The sequence below is a fragment of the Pelodiscus sinensis genome, chromosome 1 (assembly GCF_052426305.1).
Source record: "Pelodiscus sinensis isolate ZL-2025 chromosome 1, ASM5242630v1, whole genome shotgun sequence".
Taxonomy (NCBI): domain Eukaryota; kingdom Metazoa; phylum Chordata; order Testudines; family Trionychidae; genus Pelodiscus; species Pelodiscus sinensis.
The window spans coordinates 186028972-186051338 of record NC_143052.1 but is presented as its reverse complement, the minus strand read 5'-3'; the positions used below and the strand labels follow the sequence as shown (position 1 = coordinate 186051338).

The window sequence follows — 22367 nt, the reverse complement described above, 5'->3', positions numbered from 1 at the left end:
AGTTGTCTGTGAATTGTCTTGTAAAAACTGAAATATTACAAGCTCTCATGTCTAAACTAGGCATTAAATGCAGTAAGGAGCCTTTATAGTGATCTCTTACAGTTGTGATTCAACTGAAATCCTGACCCTGTGAAAGTCAGCAGTTATGCCGTTAATTTCAGTGGAGCCAGGATTTTACCCTAGATTTTCATCATAATGCTGTAATGGTCAAAGCGGAGATGTTGCTTTTTCAGAACCTTGTTGATACTCTGGCAATGACTAAAATATCTTTCTATTATCATATATGATTGATAGCATAATTTCAGTTGTTATTGGTCTAGCAAGGTGACATTTGTTTGCTGTATAATTGCTGACTTCCTGTATGTCATGCACTTCAGTCAGGATGAATCTGCACAGCACCCGAAATAAGATATGCAATTTGCGCTACACAAATTGCGTAGCTTATTTCGAGTCTATTTCAAAATAGCTTATTTCGTCATTTGACGCTGTCTACATGGCACCAAATTTTGAAATAAAGCACTATTTCGAGACATCTTTTATTCCTCGTGAAATGAGGTTTACAGGGATGCCAAAATTATTTTGAAATAGCAGATGCGTTCCTTGGATGAGGGGTAGCTATTTCAGGATAACTCCGGTCTTGAAGTACCCTCGGGGTGTGTCTAGACTACACCCCTCTGTCGGCAGAGAGATGTAAATGAAGCACTTCGAAAGTGCAAATGAAGCGGGGATTTAAATATCCTGTGCTTAATTTGCATAATCACGTCATGGTGCTGTTTTGAACAAGCGCCATTTGGAAACTGAAATTGCAGTTTAGACGCATTTTTTTTGACAACGGTGATTTTTCAAAAGAGCGCCATGATGTGATTATGCAAATGAAGCTCAGGATATTTAAATCCCCGCTTCATTTGCACTTTCAAAGTGCTGCATTTACATCCCTCTGCTGACAGAGGGGTGTAGTTTAGACATAGCTTCAGAGAAGTTTTTTTTGTAAGTGCTGGTTTCTACAAAAACACTATGAATCTCATATTTTCTGGTTAATGTAATTTTTTTTAATTTATCAGTGATTGTCATCCATCTTTCAGTCTGATTGGCTGGTATAAGTTCTGTTTTAGCATGACAAAAGTCATACAAAATTTTGCCTGACAAAAGTTCACATTTTTCTTTTACGAAAAGCTTTGTTGGTCTCTTTTTTACCTGGTATATGTTGTAAATTATGGATGTTTCATGTAATGTAAAGAGACTTGAGAAAGTATATGTTTAACATAAAGTGAGATTTTGTCTATCTTTTGAATGTTTGTTTTTCTACAGGTAAAAGCTCGGTCTGCTACTCGGGAGGTGATTGCTACCTATTCAGTGGATGATATATTTATTGAACTGATAATACAGCTTCCATCAAATTACCCACTGGGATCAATAACAGTTGAGAGTGGAAAGAGGGTTGGTGTGGCTGTTCAGCAGTGGCGTAACTGGATGCTACAGTTAAGCACGTACCTCACTCATCAGGTGAAGTTTTAGGCAAAGTCCTTGGTTTTGACAACTTAGGAAATACAAACAGTGACACAAAAATGAAAGAACAATCTTAGCAATGTAGTGCTGACTGAAATTTTAACACAGGCTCCACAGCCGTGGATGATGAACTATTAGAAAGTCTCTAAACTTCCTCTAACATAAGACCCTCTAAAATTGGGTTAGTTGGTATTTGTAGATGTTGCTCTTCACTTAAGATTATAAAAAGATTAACAAAAGGGTTCATGTGAATATGTTTATAAATGCTCTTAAATAGACACTATATATTATGAGTTCTGTAAAAAGGAACATGTGTGTTTGGAATCCGAAGGAAACATTACAGGATGCTGTCCGTTGTATTTGAAATACATTACTTTATTTTATTGTATACATAAAAATTGCATATGTTTTATCCCTTTACCACACCCTTCATATATAGCATGTCATCGTAGGTTAATTTTTCAGGATATGGTCCAAGCCCTATGTATTTATACAACTCCTTATACAATCGAGCCCAAATCCTGCTTGGGTCTTCTGGGTGCTACTAGAAATAAGAGATGTTCTAAAACAGCAACATATCACTGACTGCTGTCATGACTTCTTCCCTCTGTTAGAATGGAAGTATTATGGAAGGCTTGTCTTTGTGGAAAAATAATGTGGACAAACGATTTGAGGGCATTGAAGATTGCATGATCTGTTTTTCAGTCATTCATGGTTCCAATTATTCTCTTCCCAAAAAAGCCTGTAGAACATGCAAGAAAAAATTCCATTCAGCCTGTTTGGTGAGTACTCAGATTTGGTCTTGTGTACATATATATATATTGCCTAAATTTAATATTTGGTTCAAATTGGTGTATGTAAAATATATTAAAGCTGACAAAATGGTAATCATGAGTATGTTAAAAAAGGTTGTCTTTATTGCCATACAAAAAAAAATTACTGCTACTCTCAACAAAATTCCAACAGGGTTCTCACTTGGGGATCCTAGCTTCTTAAAATGAGACCAGAAAACAAAGAGAATCCTGGATATTATCTTTCAGAAACTGTACAGGCAGTCCCCGACTTACGCGGATCCGAATTATGTCGGATCTGCACTTACGAACGGGGCTTTTCTTGCCACGGAGCTCCCGGGCGGCGGGTCGCCACCCGTGTCCTCCAGGGCAAGAAAAGCTTCTCCCGGTCTCCCTGGTCTGCTGGGGGGGTCCAGCAAAGCCGCTAGACCCCCCCAGCAGACCAGGGACACCCGAGCAAAGCCGCCCAGGCGGCGGGACTCCCACCACCTGGGCGGCTTTGCTCCTGTCCCCCTGGTCTGCTGGGGGGGTCCAGCAAAGCCACTGAACCCCCCCAGCAGACCAGGGACACCCGAGCAAAGCCGCTCCCTGGTCTGCAGGGAGACGGGGAGCAAAGCCTTGGGGAACGCCTGCAAGGGGACAGCCCAAGCGCGCCCGGGCTGTCCCGCTGTGGGCGTGCTCAGCGGCTTTGCTCTCCGTCTCCCTGGTCTGCAGGGAGATGGGGAGCAAAGCCACTGAGCACGCCCGCAGCGGGACAGCCCGGGCGCGCTTGGGCTGTCTCCCTGCGGGCGTGCTCCGCGGCTTTGCTCTCCGTCTCCCTGGTCTGCTGGGGGGGATGCAGCTAGTGCCCCTCCCCCCAGCAGACCAGGCTTTTCTTGCCTACCTCTGGGGTAGAGCAGCTGGGGGCTGCCGGGTTGGTCCCACAGCGCCACTCCGGACCAACCCGGCAGCACCCCAGCTGCTCTGCCCCAGGCGTTCTGATTCACTCCTGGTCAGTTTCAGCAGAGGCTTCCTGGAATCAGCCGCTGATCAGTTTCAGCAGCAGCTGACTTGGGGATGCCTGGGTTTCTTAAGTTGAATCTGTATATAAGTCAGAACTGGCATCCAGATTCAGCCGCGGTTGAAACTGATTAGTTTCAGCAGGGGCTGACGCCAGTTTCGACTTACATACAGATTCAACCTAAGAACAAACCTACAGTCCCTATCTTGTACGTAACCCGGGGACTGCCTGTAGTTGCTTATGCAATGCTTATTGGACAAATAACTTTTACTAAAATATTTAGTGTTTGGTAACCATTTCCACTTGGCAAGTTGTAAGTCACTAGATCAAAGCGTTCAAGTGTAAATCATTTTTAGAATTCATCATATGTTTACATTTTAAATGTTGCTATTTCTCTTTCAGTACAAATGGTTCACATCTAGCAACAAATCCACCTGTCCACTTTGTCGAGAGACCTTTTTTTGAAATATAACTCTCTCTTCCCTCTTCAATAAAAATAAACAAAGTACTAAATGAAGAGGAGGCACAGATTCTGTTTGAAGAATTACATTGAAGGAAGCCAACTTTTTGAAAATATCAGAATGATCTTAAATTGCTTGGCAGAATAGATGATCCATGTTGATTTCTGAATTGTGCTTTTGTAAAGGGGTTCTGAAACATTTATTTGATATAAAATATATATAAGAATAGTTTATTTTAATTTGTGTATTTTTTAAAATGTTAAAGTATTCTGAAAATTCAGAGGCGATTTCAATAGTTATGTTTGCACTGAAGTAGTGCTCAACTACAGCTCACTCAATTTAACATATCTAAAAACAATCCAACATACTGTTAGGCACTTAAGAAAACTGGTTCCTCTAATTTACAGAAGAATATAGTGTTGGTGGCATGAAGATCTAAATTTCTGGGGCCATTAAAATTCCATTTATAAAATGCTTCACATTTGAATTATTAGCTGCAGCTGCTGTTGCATCAATTTAAAATGTGATAAAACATCTAGTAACTTAGTGCTAAAGCTTGATCTGAAATAAGGTAATCTACAGTATTTATAAATTGAATTTTAATAGTGTAACGATTGAAAAATTCACCAGATAAATTGAGAGAAGTTAGAGAAAAGGAAGGATGCAGACCAGCTGTTGTACTGTCATTGTTGCTGCTTTCTTTATCAACAGTTGGTGAAAACTTAACCTGTTAATAAAATTTTATGTTCCACTCTCATTTTCCAGTGATCACAGGGATTTAGTTTTATAATTAAATTTAATGTCACAACTTAAAATTGTTGTTTCACTAGTAACTTCTATTCATGCAAGATCATTTTCTAGAGAAATATATGTACAGAGCATATAACTTCTTTCAACTTTGAAGCCATGTTATTTCATGTGTTAAATATTTGTACCTGTAAAGTCACACCAATGGAAAGGGAGAAATAGTCCTATTATGTCAGTCTTTAATTGTTTTGGATTATACTAGGCTGTTTTTTTTTTTTGGTTGTCTGGCCAGTGGGTTTTCTGAAAAAATACCCTAAATTGTAAGTGACTAGTGCTTTGGGTATCCAGTTAGACAGATCTTTTAAAAGGGCCTGATTTTCAGATGAGTGCTCAAGCCTTGTCTCAAAACCCGGCCCTTTCAAGGTGGGCACATAGTGTCACTTGTAGCTTTTAAAAAGATGGGCCTGTATGACTGATAGGTGGAATTGATCTGTAATCCCAGCACTGAGCTGCTAGGATTTTTTGCATTTTGTTTATCTTTTAATAAAGAGAGCCAAACATGTTTTAATATTAATCTTTGAAAAACAGAGGAAAATAATTTGTTTCCATGAATTTGATACTTGAGTAGAACAGAAAAGCTTCTCATTTTGTTTCAGTAATTTATTAAATATTAACCATTCTAAATGATTATTTAGATTAGGAGACAACTTCTGCTGGATAAACAACCACCATACACCTTCATTAGTTAAATGCAATTCATGAGATATGGGCTGCTACCAAAGACAGCATAGAGTGGCTTGCAGGTGGTTCTGTTAGGCATCCGGTAGTCCAGAGTTTGGTGGTGGGAAGCAGTACCTTTCAAAATATCTGGCTGTGGCAACTCTTTCTAGCCTATACCTGCCCTTTGGTAATTCATAATTGTTTAATCTCTTGCGGTAACAATTTTTGAAAGAAGATTAATCTTAAACCACTGGCAGAGTAACTATACAGTAGAATATAAAACATAGGGTCTTGATATTCAAGTCACTGCTATATGTAAGGGTGAAATCTTAACCACACAACTCACTCAGTTCAATAGAGCCAGGATTGCACCCCATACTATACAGTGTGTGGTCTGCTATGTTTTTCTTGGAAATATTTGTCACAAGATATGAAGAGGAGTAACACCCACTGGTCCTATTCCTACTTACAGCACAACATGTAGCAGCTCCAAAACCATTTTATCAAAATAGCTCAAGAACTGAGAGTAATCCTTGTTTAGTGGGACTCTTGTAGTATTTTCTAACTTTAAATGCATTACTGTCAATTACTGTAATTCTGAGTCTACTGCAATTGAGACAGATGGAATAATCCTCTTTGCCTGCAGTTTGAGGACAGCAGCTGTGTTACTCACAGTCCCTTTAGCTTGCTGCACAGTTTCTGCCCCTATGGCAGTTCATTTATGGATCACTATCTTCACCACTACAGGCCTCCCTTCTACCCCAAAAATATGACTGAAATGTCCTGTAAACAGTGGACCACATTAAAGCAGTGTTCTATAAAGGTGCTGGTGGTGGGCACAGGTAGACTTGGGGCACTCACTTCATTCTGTTCCTGGATGACATTTTGATCAGAGCTCTGACTAAAGTAACTGTTCACCGTACCACAGTCTTACACTGAAACTGTCCAGTTTGACTGCTGTGAGAAATCTGGATATTTGAGGATTGTCGGCCAAGGAATTGAAGGACACTGCATGTAAGATGTTAATTATGATTGACACCTGGCGTGCTACATGCTGGGCTGGAGTCCTTTGTTTATGCTGTCTTGAAGAGAGTCCAGAATACTTGGGATAACAGGTCCCTGGTAGTTTTCTTGATATCACTACCTCCTGTAGAGTTGGAGAAACAGGCCCTTAGTGTTAAAATCTGGCTGGAGGTGAGGGATCTTGCCATCACTTTGATAAGCATTTTCCACAGGATCTTCACTGGCACAGAGAGCCTGTACTTCAACTCAGGATATCTGCAGTGAAACAATGTGGTCAATTAACACCTTGAATAGACATGATAAAGTGGCCTCCTTTGACAAGAAGATGCTATATGCACTGATCCAGAATAAATTTGCCATTTTGAGGGAGGACTTGCTTGCTCTAATCCTACGACCTTCTGCCTTCCTTTCTTACCCAATAATTCCTTTTTTATCTGTCTCCCATACGCCCTACGGGTGGCTTTGTAGCAAAATGATAAAGTTTAATTTTTAAACCTACAAGCTATGTCTCTACTGCAGGCTTTTTGCACAAGAATGGGAAGAGCTCTTGCACATGAAGGCAGTGTGGATGGGCAACAAGGGTTTCTTGCGCAAGTGTCTCCACACTGCCATGGACGCTCTTGCGCAAAAGCACCTGGCAGTGTGGACACACTCTTGCGCAAAACAGTTCTTGCGCAAGAAGCCTGCAGCGTAGATGGAGCCACAGTTTATTGGCTAGTTAGCCTACTGTATGTAGGTTTACTGGTTGGCATTAATGTTGTTATTCACAGAATGATGAGTTTTTGTATGCATCCTGCATAGTCTGATGGCAAGCTAGAGAAGGGAGCATGATCAGTAAGGCAGCATAACAGCTTTCAATCGCAGGAAGGAGAGGAATAGCCCATACTTCTCAGAATTGTGGGAGATTCTGCTAGCAAAAGGAAATGATTGACTACAAACTTCCTATTAAGTATATTATAGAGTGGAGCCCTTTGTTTTTAATTTTTATTTTATTTAATAAATATTTTTTTTAGTTTTTCCCTGGATTGTTTCCATGTTTACTGCCACAACAACAAGAAAAGGTGAAAAATCAGTGCAAAGTATATTTTTCTGGGCAAATATAAGGGTTTATTTTGGTGGACAGAAAGACAGGAAAAGATACTGAGTAGATTAATGCTTTGAATTCTGTTTATCAATGTGGTTTGCTGCAGAACTAACGCACTTCAAAACACAATGCCATCTTTAATAAAGTTTTCATTTGAATAAGTTTACTGTTGTAGATTTAGGACTATTAGCCTATAATTATTTACATTTAATAATTGGACCACACCATTTGCAGCGTGTACACAAACTAATATATTATCATAATACATGTCTCAATATATTGTATTTTCCTAATAAAGCAAGTTATTTTTTTTATACATTTGAAGGATATAAAAGTAGGGTGGAAAAAAAAAAAATCAGAAAAAAAATGAGTACAGCATTTTTGTAAAACCCAGAAATTTTGGGGGTCAAATCAGCTTAAACTGAAAGTGAAAGGGCTTATATACAGGGAGATAATCAGACCATACAAGGCTCCACAGTATACATTTTATGGGGTTTTAGTATAGGAATGGTATCATATAATAGTGATAAATGGACCTGCTTCCTAAAGAACTATCATTTGTTAGTTTTTTATATTCTGGAGAGGTAGGGCTCCACTGAAAATACTTTAGAACTGAGCCTCTCTTTTTGTAGTTAAAATTAATCTCTGCCATAAATTAATTCTGTAACATTGATTAAACATGAATTTATTACATTTAAACCACAACATTTAGCTTAAAACCCATGTATGACATACAGCAGAGTTCCATATTAAGTACACCTATTGGAATATCCATAGCAATAATACAGTAGCAAGAGAAGTAAAAAAATATTCCCATTATAGGGGCAAAATTGATTTCTGTGCACTAGGGTCTTGTTACAGAATCACCAAGTGCAAAATATGACAGAAGCCACTAATCTCAAGATCAGTGGCTTCTTAAAGTACTAATTTAAACCAAACATCCATGCAGAATAGGTACCATAAATCATGACTAAGTACTAAAGGAAGAACAGTTTTGAGAACCCATAATGAAAGACAAAGGTAGTTAAAATAATTAAATGCATGATTACATAAAATTATTTCAGTTATAAAAACAAAATAAATACCAGGGAATTTCCCCATATTAAAGTGTACATTTCACCTACTGATTCGCTATGCTACAAAGAAAGCCAAGTTGAGTAACAACTTCCTCGTCAAAGATTACAGATCGTGGTGGGTTGAAAGCCAGGTTAAGGGAACAACAATAAAAGTCTTGCTCGGTTTTCCTGAAGAGGTCAGCAGACTGGATAATCTCTCTTAAAGTTCATATGTTGAGTTATGATTTGTGCAGGTTGAACCTCCCTGGTCCAGCACCATCAGGACCTGTCTGGCCTCCAAAAAAGGAGTTTGTAGGACCAGGGGAGGTCTGGTGGAGTAGGGGGGCACCAACCTCTCTACTGGGCTCCTCTCCCTAGCAACCTTGCACCAGTGTTCGCAGGCCCCTGGCTGTGGCAGCCCTTTAGACTTCGTAGTTCTGCAAGCTCTGGCACTCCTGACAGACTCACAGCCCTGCTACTGCAGGCTCTGAATTCCTGCAAATTCTGGACAGCTTCCCTGCCCCACAGGCTCTGGTGCCCTGTGGGCTTCACTGCCCACCCTGGCCAGCTCTGCACCCAGCCACTGGCAATCTCTGCCACTGGGGCTCTGTAGTCCAGCAACACCTGTGGTCTTGATGGACCACAGATATTGCAAGACCAGAGAGCCGCAGACCGTAGAAATTCAACCTGTAGTTACAAAATAGTCTGACCATTATAACACTATTTATGTTTACCTTTCAATCTCTTCAGCAATGGAAGATTTAATAGTCATCAGGATTTGCTGAATTTGAGAATGGAGAGAGTTTCTCTTCCTGCTTGTCTAGAAAGTACTCTAGTACCCCTTAAACCATATTTCTTCATTGTTTCCAAAATTTCATCTGTAATTAAAAATGTGTAGCATTACAGTTCAATTTGTATTAATCACCACTTAAGCTCATCCCACCTTAAACTGATTTATATGCTAAAAGCAAAAACAAATAATCAGATAATCTCATAAAATATCTATCATACTCCTTCAGTTGTTTAGAACAATTTTTAAAGTGATCATCCAACAGAACCAAATGAACTTGGCTTTCTATTAGTGCAAATGTTGGATTTTAATGTCTTTGAAAAATATACTAAGTACTTAAATGAATAGGTAAAAAATGTTTAAGATTAAAAACTGTGCTCAAAGCTTAAGTGTAAGCTTGTAATATTCTATATATTAACACAAAAGCCAGAATGAGTTTCCTGCGGAGAACTGGAAGTCCACCAGTCTTCGCTTCTTGAGGGGCCCCTCTAGGCCTGTAAGCTGAGGCATCTCTATGGCCACTCGTGGGGAGCTGTGAGGCATGGGGAAGTGGCGGTGCCTCCACGTGCCCCGTGGGGGGTAGGGTGGGAGATGGGCGAGAGCACAAGTCCCATGAGTGTGATCCTGGTGAGCTCGGGAAGCCGCAGCAACAAGCTACTCTTCTTCCCTTTCCAGCAGGGCCCACCCCCATTACACCCAGACCCTGCACTCCCATTCCCCTCACATACCCTACCTCCCATATCCCACACCTCCAGTGTCTTCCCTCCGTCCCAGACTCCGCCCCTCCAACCCCATTGCGCCACTGCAGCCTCCCTTCCAGATCCTGCACACCCAGTATTCTTCTGCACCCTCCCTATGCTCCTTCACCCTTCCTCCCACCGCACCTCCACATCCCAACATTATTCCCCCCCCCCCCTTCATTATGGCAAACACTCATGGTCTGGAAAATTCCATAATCTGGCATATCCTATTTCCCAAGGCTGTCAGATTAAAGCAGTTCAAGGGTATTACACAAGAATGGAAATGTTTGATTAGCTATAGCACCTTAGTTTTGTGCTCATAGTTTTCACGTGAGCATCAGTAATACAGTTTGGCAAACAGAAGGATTCTATTACCTGGATTGTTCTCTTTAACTGTAACTAAATAGAATAACCCTCCTGTTGAAAGCAGATCTGGTACTAAAGGAAAAAGTCTATCCATTACTTCTCTGCCATTTTTGCCTCCAGCCCAGGCTGCCTCTATTCCATGGCTTTCTACCTAGGAGAAATTAAAGGAAGATTAATTTTGTTACTAATGGTTTACAGATGACTATAGAGTGCTATATATGTTCTTGACACTTTAGAAAGAACGTTACCACAATCCTTATCATAAGGAGTGTATTGTATTAAAATAATTTCAGTTGTAAAACTGCTAGATGGCAGTTTAGTGTATACAGCGTACATGTCAAATTTCAGAACTTATCCTCCCTATAGATGAGCTCTGTTTGGATTTAAAGAAGGTTTTTGTTGACACTGTTTGGAAATAGACACATTTTGTAACATTCAAAGCATATCCTTCCTCTAGAGGCATATGGAAGGTATTAGCATAAATTCCACCCAGGAAGGATATGTCTAAATTCCAATAAAACACTTGCAGCTGGTCCATGTCAGCTGACTTGGAGGGTTGGGGGGGGGGGGCTCAGGAGGCAGCATTTTAAAATTGCCGTGTAAATGTTTGGATTTGGGTGAGAGCATAGGCTCTCACAACCTCCCCTTTCATGGTTTTATACATTCCAATTTATAACCCTGTAGAGTAAACTCCCCAATCTGAGTCAACTGTCATGAGCCACCCATGGGTGTTTTATTGCTGTGCAGACATTAATTCAAGAGTCCTGAAGAATAAAAGAGAAAGACAAAAATTAGAGCAGTCCAGAAAAAGGAATTTCTGTCTCATAGAAATTGTTGAGGTTTTGGAAACATTTAATTCCAAGTTTGGATAAAAGAGTAAATAGCTCAAGATTTTTCACAAGCCAGAAATTCTGAAAAAAATCCAAAATCCAAAACAGAATCTTGCAACTTTCCAGCTGCCCATCTGTATGGCTCTTGGCAGACTTTGGGCAGGCTGCCACACGAGATGAGAACCAAAGCACTCATCCCTGAAAATTTTGATTTTGTGGAAAAGGTATTTTCCACCAGAAAATCATTGGGCTTGTCTATTTGAAGACACTCAGGAAAGTTAAGGTAAATCAATTAGAGGTGTGAAGTCATTGCACCTAAATTAAGACACAGTTAAAGCTCTGCATGGATCTCTTACTCAGGAACGTTAGCATGTCTACACTTACTGGAGATCAGCACTGCAATGATCAATCCATCACGGGTCAATTTAGTGAGTCCAGTAAAGATCTGCTAAATTGACCACTGGTCAACTCCGCTAATTCAATGGAATGAAACACATAAGGCAAGCAGGGCTATGCCTAGACTATGGGGTTTTAAAAAACTCCGCCGCATCCAGAGAAAACGTCTGCTCTTCCGCTTATTTTTTTGCAGAAGAGCAGATACGCTGTTTCAGAAACCCTGTTTTCCTCCTTCCATGAGAAAGAAGGGCTCTTCCGAAAGAGGAGGTTTTCCGAAAAGCCTCTTCCGAAAAAAATATCGGAAAAAGATACACAAATTGCAGAGTGCAAATTGCGTACCTTTTTCCAATAGATCAGTGTGGTCTAGATATAGCCTCAACGGGACAGTTTCTCCTGTTGGCCCAGAGCAGTGTAGGCACTATAGTTAGTCTACCTAAGCTACATTGACTCCAACTATGTTATTCAAATAGCTGTAGTTGTGCAACTTAGGTTGACTTAGCCATTACTTATGTAGATAAGGCCTAAGTTCATTGTAACTAGTCCAAAGTTAGTTGTAACTACACAAAGCAACTCAAGGGGTGTGGAAATCTCATACGCCTGAGCAATGCAATTATACAGACCTAACCCTCCGGATAGACAGTGCTATGTCAATGGAAGCACTTCTCCTGCTCACGCAGCTACAGCCTCTCAGGGCTATGGTGTATCTACACCAGAGAAGCCCTTTTGGCACAGGTAGCATCTTCACTGATGTACAATAGTAATGCTGTAGACAAGCCCTTAATCAAAGAATAAAGTCAGAAAACTCAAGTCCCCTTACTCCTGAATAAGATAATTGACAGAGGGAGGATTAAACATGCTTTAGTTTATGCGCCCTGACTTCACACTTTGGAAGATTCTCCTTAAATTTCCTAAGTGTCCCTGGGTAGATGGATTTAAGAATTCCCATGGATGGAACAACATTTTCTGGAACAGTGGTCAAGAGTTTCCTTATGCAGAAAGTGCAGTTAATTGCTGCAGAGCTAGTGATTCATATTTAGTGCAAACAGTTCTGCTATCACCACTGGCTCCACATGATCCCTGTGATAAATGGCAAGAAAGGGTTAAGCATCCTGCAGGATAAGTGACCCAAATTCAACCTACAGGGACATATTGGTAAATAAAACTTCAATTTACTTATGTATTGCAATCAAATGGTTCTTGTCTATGCTGTTCATTCAGAGATCCAAAGGAATTCTTAACATTTAAAAGAACTGTAAATATAGTGAATATCACTATATTCCTCTCCAGTTAAATATATGTATCAACACCCCTGCAAATGGTGGAAGACTGGCAACAGCACTACTTTAATTAATGTAGCTAATTACCAATGATGTTTAGGAAACAGGTCTATGTCTGAGTTTTGAGGATTATTTACTAGGATGTGTCTACACAGCACCTAGGATGTGTCTACACAGCACTGTAACTCGAAATAAGATACTCAATTTGAGCTACACAAATTGCATATTTTATTTCAACGCTATTTCGAAATAGATTATTTCGTATTTGGTGCTGTCTACAAAATGGTGCTTTCGAAATAAAGCGCTATTCCAAAATGTCCCTTACTCCACGTAGAATGAAGTTTACAGGGACGTTGGAATAACGAGCCCGAAATAATGGGCTTACTGTGAAGACGCAGGTATCCCAAAATAGTGTTGCAGTGTAGATGTACCCGACAGAAGGCCTGGAATTGTAGAGGAACCCTTGGATCCTGATCCTTTGTATCTCTTATCTGCTTGATGCTTTACGCAGGGGAAGCTTGAGTCGTAAGACTGGTATATCCAGTCCCCTCTGGATCACCTTGAATATGGACACTATGCTATAACCTGTGGACTAATTCTGAAAGAATTATTTACAACTACAAAACTCATCATCTCTGCTATGAATCTGATCTCGGAACTGTACTCATGTCTGTATGAATACTGATCTTTTAACCAATACAGTCTCTTTTAAAATAGTTACTTGGGAGGTAATGTGTCCAATCCTTTAGGATAGGCAGAACTTTCAGTAATTCTCATCATATTTAACTTAGCTGTTTGGGTGGAAGCCCAAGGCTGGGTTGCTTTAAGGCAACTGTTGCTGGCTTCAGGGTAACCAGTAAGGTATTGTAGAAGCTGTTTTGTGCTTGGAAAAGCTAGGTATTGGAATCTCCACCAGCTTCGGGGATTGTATCTTCTTAAATCTTAGGAATTCCTACCTCTTCAGAGGAGGTTGCCACATACGGTGGATTAAATAGCAGGAGATCAACTTTTCCATTTAATCTTGGTAACAATCCTGTGACCTAAGGATAAAATTGAGGTAGGAAACAAGTTAGTTTTATTTAGGCAGTCCTTTTATTGGCTACATTTTTTTATTTTACAACAAGAACACACATACCCATTTCTCACTATACAATAAATAGTGAGAATGCAGATTTGTCATCTATGGGATTAATATTAGAGATTAATCTTTGCATATAATCAATCATTATGAAGACAGGAAAAAATTAATAGATTTACAATTATATACTACTGAGTTATAGAAAGTCTTCTATACTTTGCTATGGAATTCTGACATTTAAAATAACTTAAGCCCCTTGGTCTTTCTTTCAGTGTGGTAGAACAGCATCTGAATGGTTACAGGCAAGCCTCCCACTGTACACTGTAAGAACTGTAAAATTATTAGAAGGTGCAGTTATTGGAACATGTGTCTTACCAAGTCAGTAATTACTGGGTGAATGTAAACTTTGTTAAGTACAGCTGTTTCCAAGGTACAAAAAGCTGCCATAGGGTTTATATCTGTACATCTGAAAGCAAAACATCAACGTCACATCAATATTACAAAATATAATTAAAAATTAATATAAGACTGTAACTGCTATTGCTTGATGTGACATCAAGCCTTGTGTGTGAATAAATGAGATTCCCCTGATCATGCACACATACTTCCACTAGTTCTCATCCAATTAGCACAAGTATAAATAGATGCTTAACTGCGGTAGTAGCAGCAAATGTACAGCTTAGCCATGCTCTGCACATAATGACTGTTTTCACCACTATTTTGCAGTCCAGACATAGCCTTACTGAATAATCATCATCTAAGCCAGTGGTCTCCAATATTTTTATGCCTAAAATCATTTTCTGAATTTTAAGGAGAACCCTGCCCCTTCCCCAAAGTCCTGCTCTCTCCATTCCCCCCTCTCTCCATCACTTGCTCTCCCCCATCCTCACTCATTTTTACCAGGTTGGGGCTGAAGGCTGGAGTTTGGGAGATGCACTAGGATGCAAAAAGGGGCATGGCTCTGAGAGGAGGGTCAGGGCTGGGGCAAGTGCTTGGCATACAGGAAGAGGTCTGGGATGCTAGCTGAAAGGGCTCAGAGTTAGGGCAGAGGTGAGGTGCTGATTCTGGGAGGGCACTCAGGACTGGGAGTGCAAGATGGGGGATGGAGTGTTGGCTACGGGAGGATGCTGGGAGCTGGTATACAGCCTCCTGCCAGCAGTGATGCTGGAACAATTTTTGGAGAGGAGATGCTGAGCTGCACCCCTCTCCCCAGCCCCGTCTATGCTCCTCACAGCTGTGGCTAGCAGCTGGGACTCCGTGTGCAGGGCTGGAGGCTAAGCAATCCCCCAGAGCCAGTATCAGAACTCCTGGACTGGCAGCAGGGTGGAAGGCCGGGATCTTGGAGCCAGCAGCAGAGGTTGCCATGTGGTGAGGCTGAGGCAGCTTCCTGCCTGCCATGAACCCAAGCTGCTTCCAGAAGGGACCAATGTGCCTATGTGGGAACATGAGACTTCGCATGTTGCTCCTCTCTTTTGGCACCATTACCTCAGTTCCCATTAGCCACAGTTTCCTGGGAGCTGCAGGGGGTAGTGCTTGTGGGCAGGAGCGGCACGCTGAGACTCCAGACCCTCCACACCTACGGGGACTATACTGGCTGCTCCTGGGAATGTCTGGCAGCATGAGGCCAGGGCAAGCAAGGAGCCTGTTGACCACAATCAACTGGAAGACTCCCCAGGATCTCAGCTTATTATGATCAACCAGTTAGTGACCACTGATCTAAGTCTTCAAAAAGAACATACAATTCTTGTTACTCATACTGTGATTATACACAGATGAAATTTCATACAATAACACTATCCTGAGGAAACATTAAGATTGCCCAAGTACTCAAAAGTCCAGGAAATGCAAAAGTTAAGGTTGCATGCCCAGATACAACTTTAACTTTGTCCTCATCTACGGATGCATTACAATGGTCTTGAATCATCACATATATACTATAATATCAAAGTTTTCTACTTTTTGTGCTTAGATAACTCAAAAAAGGCCAAGATAATTTTACCAGTCTTTCAAACAAAATTTGGGCTGAGAACAGACATCAGAAATTCAGTCTAAAATGGTTCTGTCTGTGAAAACAAGTGTTTTTAATCAGACTGCCTTTCCAGTCTCTCTGGCACTGCATCATAGACTCTCAGTGAGACCTAGTCCTTCAAACTCTTGTGCATTTGCTTAATATTTTATTAAAGCTAATGTTTGAAATAAAAATTGGTGGCAAACAATATTCCCTCTTTTTTCCATCCATATGAAAAATAAATTTTGTAATTTGCACTGAAGCATGTACACCACCAACAGAACCACATGCTGCCCACTATAGGCGTTCTGCTAATCAGTCGGGCTAAGGGCGGATAAAAATCAGATTTTTTTAAAAATTGGATTTTATTGATTTAAATAGCATTTTTTTATTTATTTAAAATAACCAATAAAATTCAACTCATTTAAAAACAGTTACAATTAAATCTTATCACAAACATGCTACACATACACTTACAGTCCCTTAAACATGAGATCATGGCTATAGTCTGTCTGGCCTAACTACCAGCTCTTGGTTCTTGAAAGTTCTGGGCTTTCAAATTCTATTTCTCATCAGACTAAAAAGTAACATGTTCAAAGACAGACACGAGTGGGATTGGATTGTTTTTGTTCTGTGCTTATGTGGTGGTGGACCTTGGACAAGCATGGCACAGAACTTAGTTAAGACTTTGTTTTAAAGGCAGAGAGAGACAATATATAGGAAAGGATGGAGGCACCATAAAAAGGAACAGAGGAGTGGACTGGCAAGAAAGTCTCAGAGGGTAGCCATGTTAGTCTGTAACTAAAAAAAACTTTAAAAACCCCAACAATGCTACATGACCATTGTTGTTTTTTTAAGTTTTTTTGGCAAGAAAAAGGGAAGACGTTATTCAGTACACACACAACTTCCTATATTCCCCCAAACTACTGCCACAGAAAAACTGTCCTGGTCTCTGGGTGAGACACACCCCCTATCTGGGAATATTTTGAAGAAATTGGTTCCCTAGTTAAAAAGAAAACGTGTCAAGTGTAAGCAGTGCAGGAAGACGATGCAGTGCAGGGCCTAGTTGCAAGAATGAAACATCATAAGGAAAACTGCTAATTAGGAGAAAATGATGTGCATGAATCTAAGGCAGTGGTTCTCAAAGTGCAGTCCACAAACCACTAGTGGGCTATGGCCACCTTCCATGCAGTCTGCAGCTCGAGCTCAGCCCCGCACGCACAGGTGAGCCTGTGCTGCCACTCAAGCCTAATGGTTGCCGTGAAGCCGCAAGGCTGAAACACCAGCTCTGGCTTCTGCTCAGAGGGTACGTGGGGCAGAGGGTGTGAAGAAAGCCCCGATCTTCCCTGCCAGACCTGGCTGACAGAGAGAGGCAGAGCAAGTGAGGAGCATTTGAATTTCTTCTGGGGGGCTGTCCAAGCGCTCAGCTTACAGGGAATACTAGTGGCAACATAGTCTCCTTTTGGTTGGCTGGCTAAATTTATGGGAAACTGCACATGTGAGCATACCCACTGAGCTCAACAAAGTGACTCACATGAATGGAGTTTGACAAGTGTTTGCAGGATTGAGTTCTGAGTAAACATGGAAGAGGCAACATGACTAAAAATTCAGCTCAAGCTGGGAAGAAGGGATTTCTGAACGCTAGTCTGGGTGCTACCACCAAACCAAAAAGTGTTTTTCAGCAAGTAATTTAGAGCCAGATTTTCAAAGCTTTTTAGGTGTCAAACCTTTCTTCAGTGAAATCAGTGGGGGACAGAAATCTAAATGCCTTTGAAAATCCATTTGTAACATGTAAAGAATACTTCTCTAATGGTTGATGGTTGTATAATGTTTTGAAATGAAAAGCAGCATATACTGTAAGGGCTAAGTATTCTTATATTATTAGCTGCAATAATCGAAACAATTGGTATTATAATACTTACATGTACAATGCACTGGGTCCCACAATGGAAGCCAGAAATGTTGAAACCACACCTGATCCAGATCCTACTTCAAGGGAGATCTCAACTCTAAATTTAAATAAAAATAATTAGTATATACTGTGATTAAAATTGAGGATATAAAAAAATGTTAAAAATGTAACCATATAACCATTAAAAATTCTATAGGTTATACGAGCTGTGCGCTATGCAGTATAAGCTTTATGCTACAGAGTCAGCAGTGCAGCTGGCTTACTGGGAGCACGGCTGGCAGCTAGAAACCAGTGCATGCCAGCAGCCTGCTTATAGTATACAGAATATATAACAAATCAGCTTATAGTGTACAGTATATATATATTATGCAGTACATAAATTTTATGCAGTATATAAATTAACAGATGGAAGGAAACATGCAATGTGCCCCAGCAAGGGCTGTGGTAAGTAGGAAACGTACTGATTCCCTTAGAGAAGTAAGTTATTCCTAGAGAATTCTCTGTCAGCACAAAGCAGATCATATGGCACACCAGTCATCTTGAAGGCAATATGACTAGTAAACCTCATTATTAGCATGGTTCCTCGTGGCTGCCTGCTTGGCAGTATTGCCTGATCCAGCCCTGTGTATGTCTATCCTTGATACTTTTATGAAGCAGGTATTTTAATTAGAGATGTAAAAGTGCAATCATTTAAATGGTTTCTGTTATGGTTACAATGCCAGCCCCGGCTCTGGTCCCAGGGAGCCAGCTGCACCCGGTGCTGCAGTATAAAGCTTATTCTGGGAAGCTGGCTGCATTAGAGTCTGCAGTATAGGGTGCAGGGCCAGGAGCTGGCGTATAACTGTAACAGAAACTGATAGGCAGCTTATAGGCTAACCATCTAAATAACTACATTCTTACATCTTTCTTAACAAGATGTCAACAAGATGTCCACTGTCAACACAAAAATCATACTTCTAGACACATTTCCACCTCCATCTCCAAACAGCCATGACGTAAGAGTTTGGAGCAGACCACAATGAAACTGGGATCCCAAGGATATATATCTACACAATGCAGCTGTGCCCTGCCAGCTTGGTATACAAATTTGCACTAGCAGGGTTCAAGTTATCACTCTAAAAACAGGGACGTTAGAGTATAACCAATTAACCAATAAGCTAATGCTTATTGGTGAATGGTCTCAGTTACACTCAACCAGCTTCTGGAGTGGCATCTTCACGGTGGCAGGGCAACGATGACATCTCCCAAGGCACTGGGTGGGCAAGGGCTGACCGAAGGGAGAGAAGCTTTGCTGTGGCAGTGAAGACTCCTCCCTGTGAGCCGGGCAGGCAAGGGCATTATACTGCAGAACCCGCAGAGTGTGTAGCGGTGTAACCACTGAGATTTTCAGCAGTTATATGGTTACCCTATTACACAGTTATATCCCTAGCACGGATGTTAAGGTTCTGGTGAAGACTCAGCCTAGCCTTCCAAGGCCAGACAGGCTTGAGAGCACAAGCTGCTGCCCAAGGTGCAATGTCCATGCTATTTTTAGTGCACTAGCTCACACTTCACTAGCCTGAAGCCAGGCTAGAAACTATAGCTGAACTGTAACAAGAGCCACCAAGGAAAACCAGGCTGCTATGCGTGGACCCTCCACCTGCCCTTTACTGTGCACAACAGGGGTGGCAGGGACATAGGCCAGGATCTGCTCTTAGGTACCCCGGCCCCTCACCAAGGGTAGGTGGAGAGTTTGAGGCACGCCACAGCAGTCCAAGCTCTTACCATGGCCTGGCCAAAGGTGGGGCCTCAGGGAGAAAAAGAGGCACAGGGGATGACGCCAACGAGAATAGAATTCCTGCCTGTGTCGTTTTTGCAGTGTGAATAGGTGTTCACTCAAACTACAACAATCCTCTTTCTTTCACTGCAGACATAGCTGTGGATGAACCAATCTTCCAAAAAGCTGTCCTTTGATTACCAAATGACTCGGTCGTAGAAGAGCAGCACTCGCTGTGACTCCACAGAGGCTGGGGTAGCTCTGAATCTTTCCCAGGGCCTCAGATGCTCATACAGCACCATGTCATGCGTGCACCGTTGCACGCTGCCCAGCCAGTGGGGTGTTTCGTCCCCGGCACAAGCAGGGCTCCACGAGGCAGGCGCTAAGGGAGGATGGGCGCAGAGCAGAGGTGGAGCCCAGCGTAAGGACTCACCCGTCAGCGCCCCCGTGTCTCACAGGGCTGCGGCGCAGAGGCTGACACATCACCCAGCAGCCAGTGGGTGGGCTCCCCACTGTTTAAAGCAGGGCTGGTTTTGCCATCAGCCTCACCAGGGCTGGGGGGGGGGGTCCCCATAGGAATCCACTGACAGCCAATAGGGGGAGAGGCTGGATGCAAAGGGCAGGGGCTGCCAACCCCACTTCCCCCCCCCCGCCCTTCTTAGACCCCGCCCCCATGTTCCAGCCCCGCCTCCCTAACAGCCATCGCTCCGCCCCCTGCACCGGCTGTGGCTGGCACGTGCTCCCGCCACCCCAACCGGCGGCTGCTCCCATTGGCTGCGGAGCGGTTCTTTCCCCTCCCCCCATCTCGCACCCTGCCTCTCTGATGGGGACCGCGTCCTGCTCCAGCGCGTCCAGCAGCAGGTAGGTGTCCTCGGCCGGCTCGTACACCTCGCTGAAGGGCCCGTGCGGGCCCACGTGCCCGTGCCGCGGGGTGGGCATCATGGCCCGTGCCCGGCACCACCCCCTTTCTTCCGCGAAGGAGTGCGCATGCGCGGATTCCCCGCCTCACGTGAAGGGGGCGGAGAGACGCACCCACCTATGGAGCTACAAATTGACACTCTCTCCCCTAGCTTGACGTCATTAGTGACGAGAGGCGTAATCTTGACCCCGCCTCTTGATCGGCGCTCGACTGAGGTTCCCTAGGGGCGAGCCCAGAACAATGGATTGCGCATCGGGCTTATGGAACGTTCTGGCGAGGCCAGCTGCGCAGGGGAGTCCCGGGACAGGCGCCCGGTGCCTGCAGGGACTTGCCTGGGGCGCTGCGTTCGGGGCCGGCTGCAGCAGACACCCGGAGAGCAGCCATGCAGAGTGGTTGGGCACAGCATCCGACTCTCTGGCTTCCTTTCTCTAGCTCTTTCCCGCTCTCCCTGTCCCTGGTGCCCAGCCTCATGCAACCTGGATGGACAGACATGAAATCTCAAAAGCTTCAGAGGGGGTAGCAGAGTTAGTCTGTAGCAGGAAAAACTTAAAGAACAATAGTCTAGTAGCACCTTAAAGGCTAACAAACCACGTAGCTGGTATTATGAGCTTTCATAGGCACAAGGCACTTCTTCAGATGACCAGAGTATTGGAAGTCCAGATGCAAGAATAAATAAGGCAAGGGGGGAGAAAAGCTTCAGAGGAATAGCCCAGTGAGTCTGTAACAGGAAAAACTTAACAATAAAAAAAGTTCTAGTAGCATCTGAAAGACTAAATAGTTTCCAGAGGCTGATTAAAAACCATTAGTTAGCACTTGGAAAGTAAGATGGTCAACGCTAGATTCTAAACCGTATCCAGAACCATTAGCACCTTCATTTGTTGGTTGATAATGTGCAAGCCCTCTGATATCCCGATTCAAACCATAGGCATAATAATTAAACTTGTGAATAAAGTTAAGCTCCAATCCTTCTCAGTATCTGACTGTGGAATTGGTCTGAAATAAAATAGCAACTTGGATATCCATTAATGAGTGTCCAGGAAATTTAAAAGAGATGAGGAGTCTTGTGGCACCTTATAGACTAACTGAAGTGTAGGAGCATAAGCTTTTGTGGGCAAAGACCCACTCCGTCAGATGCATGCATCTGACGGAGTGGGTCTTTGCCCACGAAAGCTTATGCTCCTACACTTCAGTTAGTCTATAAGGTGCCACAGGACTCCTCATCGCTTTTGCAGATTCAGACTAACACGGCTACCCCTCTGATACTTGACAGGAAGTTTAAAGTGTTCTCCAACAAGTTTTTGTGTGTTGCCTTTTTCGAATATCTGATTTGTGTCCATTAATTCTTTCCCGTAGAGACTGTCCAGTTTGGCCGATATGCATTGCAGTGAGGCATTGCTGGCATTTGATCGTTACAGGCAGTCCCCGGGTTACATACAAGATAGGGACTATAGGTTTGTTCTTAAGTTGAATTTGTATGTAAGTCGGAACTGGCTCCAGATTCAGCCGCTGCTGAAACTGATCAGCGGCTAACTACAGGAAGCCCTAGGCAGAGTTGCTCTGCCCCCGGCTTCCTGGAATCAGCCGCTGATCAGTTTCAACAGCGGCTGAATTTGGACTCCTGGGACAGAACAGCTGGGGCACTGCCGGGTAGATCCCCGCAGGACCAACCCGGCAGCACCCCATCTGCTCTACCCCAGGCGTCCCGCAACAAAAGCCTGGTCTGCTGGGCGGGGGGGGGCGCACTAGCTGCGCCCCCTCCCCTCCCAGAAGACCAGGGAGACCCGAGCAAAGCCGCGGAGGCGCAGAGGTCCCGCCGCCTCTGTGGCTTTGCTCCTGTCTCCCTGCTGTGCTGGGGGAATCCCCCCCAGCGCAGCAGGGAGACCTGAGCAAAGCCGCACAGGCGGCGGG

General features: G+C 42.8%; 2 protein-coding genes across 3 annotated transcripts in view; one reads left to right on the top strand and one right to left on the bottom strand.

Annotated features, from left to right (window-relative positions):
* Positions 1-5067, top strand: part of LTN1 (listerin E3 ubiquitin protein ligase 1) — a 44555-nt gene extending 39488 nt beyond the window's left edge. The window contains exons 28-30 of the mRNA XM_075910346.2: positions 1309-1503; positions 2121-2288; positions 3700-5067. Of these exons, the coding sequence (XP_075766461.2) occupies positions 1309-1503; positions 2121-2288; positions 3700-3762 (426 nt within the window). The 3' untranslated portion in view covers positions 3763-5067. The remainder of the gene's footprint in view (positions 1-1308; positions 1504-2120; positions 2289-3699) is intronic.
* On the bottom strand, positions 1361-20571 carry HEMK2 (HemK methyltransferase 2, ETF1 glutamine and histone H4 lysine). Of its 2 annotated transcripts, XR_016347936.1 has the most exons (8): positions 20352-20567; positions 17795-17881; positions 14240-14330; positions 13743-13826; positions 10293-10434; positions 9122-9265; positions 6370-6503; positions 1361-2248 (listed from the first exon to the last, which is right to left on the bottom strand). XR_016347936.1 is itself a non-coding variant. In XM_075910367.2 (7 exons), the coding sequence occupies exons 1-6, from the start codon at positions 20480-20482 to the stop codon at positions 9159-9161; spliced, it is 642 nt and encodes a 213-aa protein (XP_075766482.1). In that variant the 5' UTR covers positions 20483-20571; the 3' UTR covers positions 1361-2248; positions 9122-9158. The 2 variants fall into 2 exon arrangements, 1 of the variants encoding a protein (XP_075766482.1); XM_075910367.2 differs by lacking the exon at positions 6370-6503 and having other exon boundaries at positions 20352-20571.
* Between the last annotated feature and the right edge of the window lie 1796 nt (positions 20572-22367).

Coding starts and splice junctions, on each gene's coding strand:
- HEMK2 (XM_075910367.2), bottom strand. CDS start 20,482: ATGATGCCCACCCCGCGGCACGGGCACGTGGGCCCGCACGGGCCCTTC. Junction 13,827..14,239: donor ACCCAGTAATTACTGACTTG/GTAAGACACATG, acceptor TTTTATCCTTAG/GTCACAGGATTGTTACCAAG. Junction 9,266..10,292: donor AGTTAAAGAGAACAATCCAG/GTAATAGAATCC, acceptor TTTTAATTACAG/ATGAAATTTTGGAAACAATG.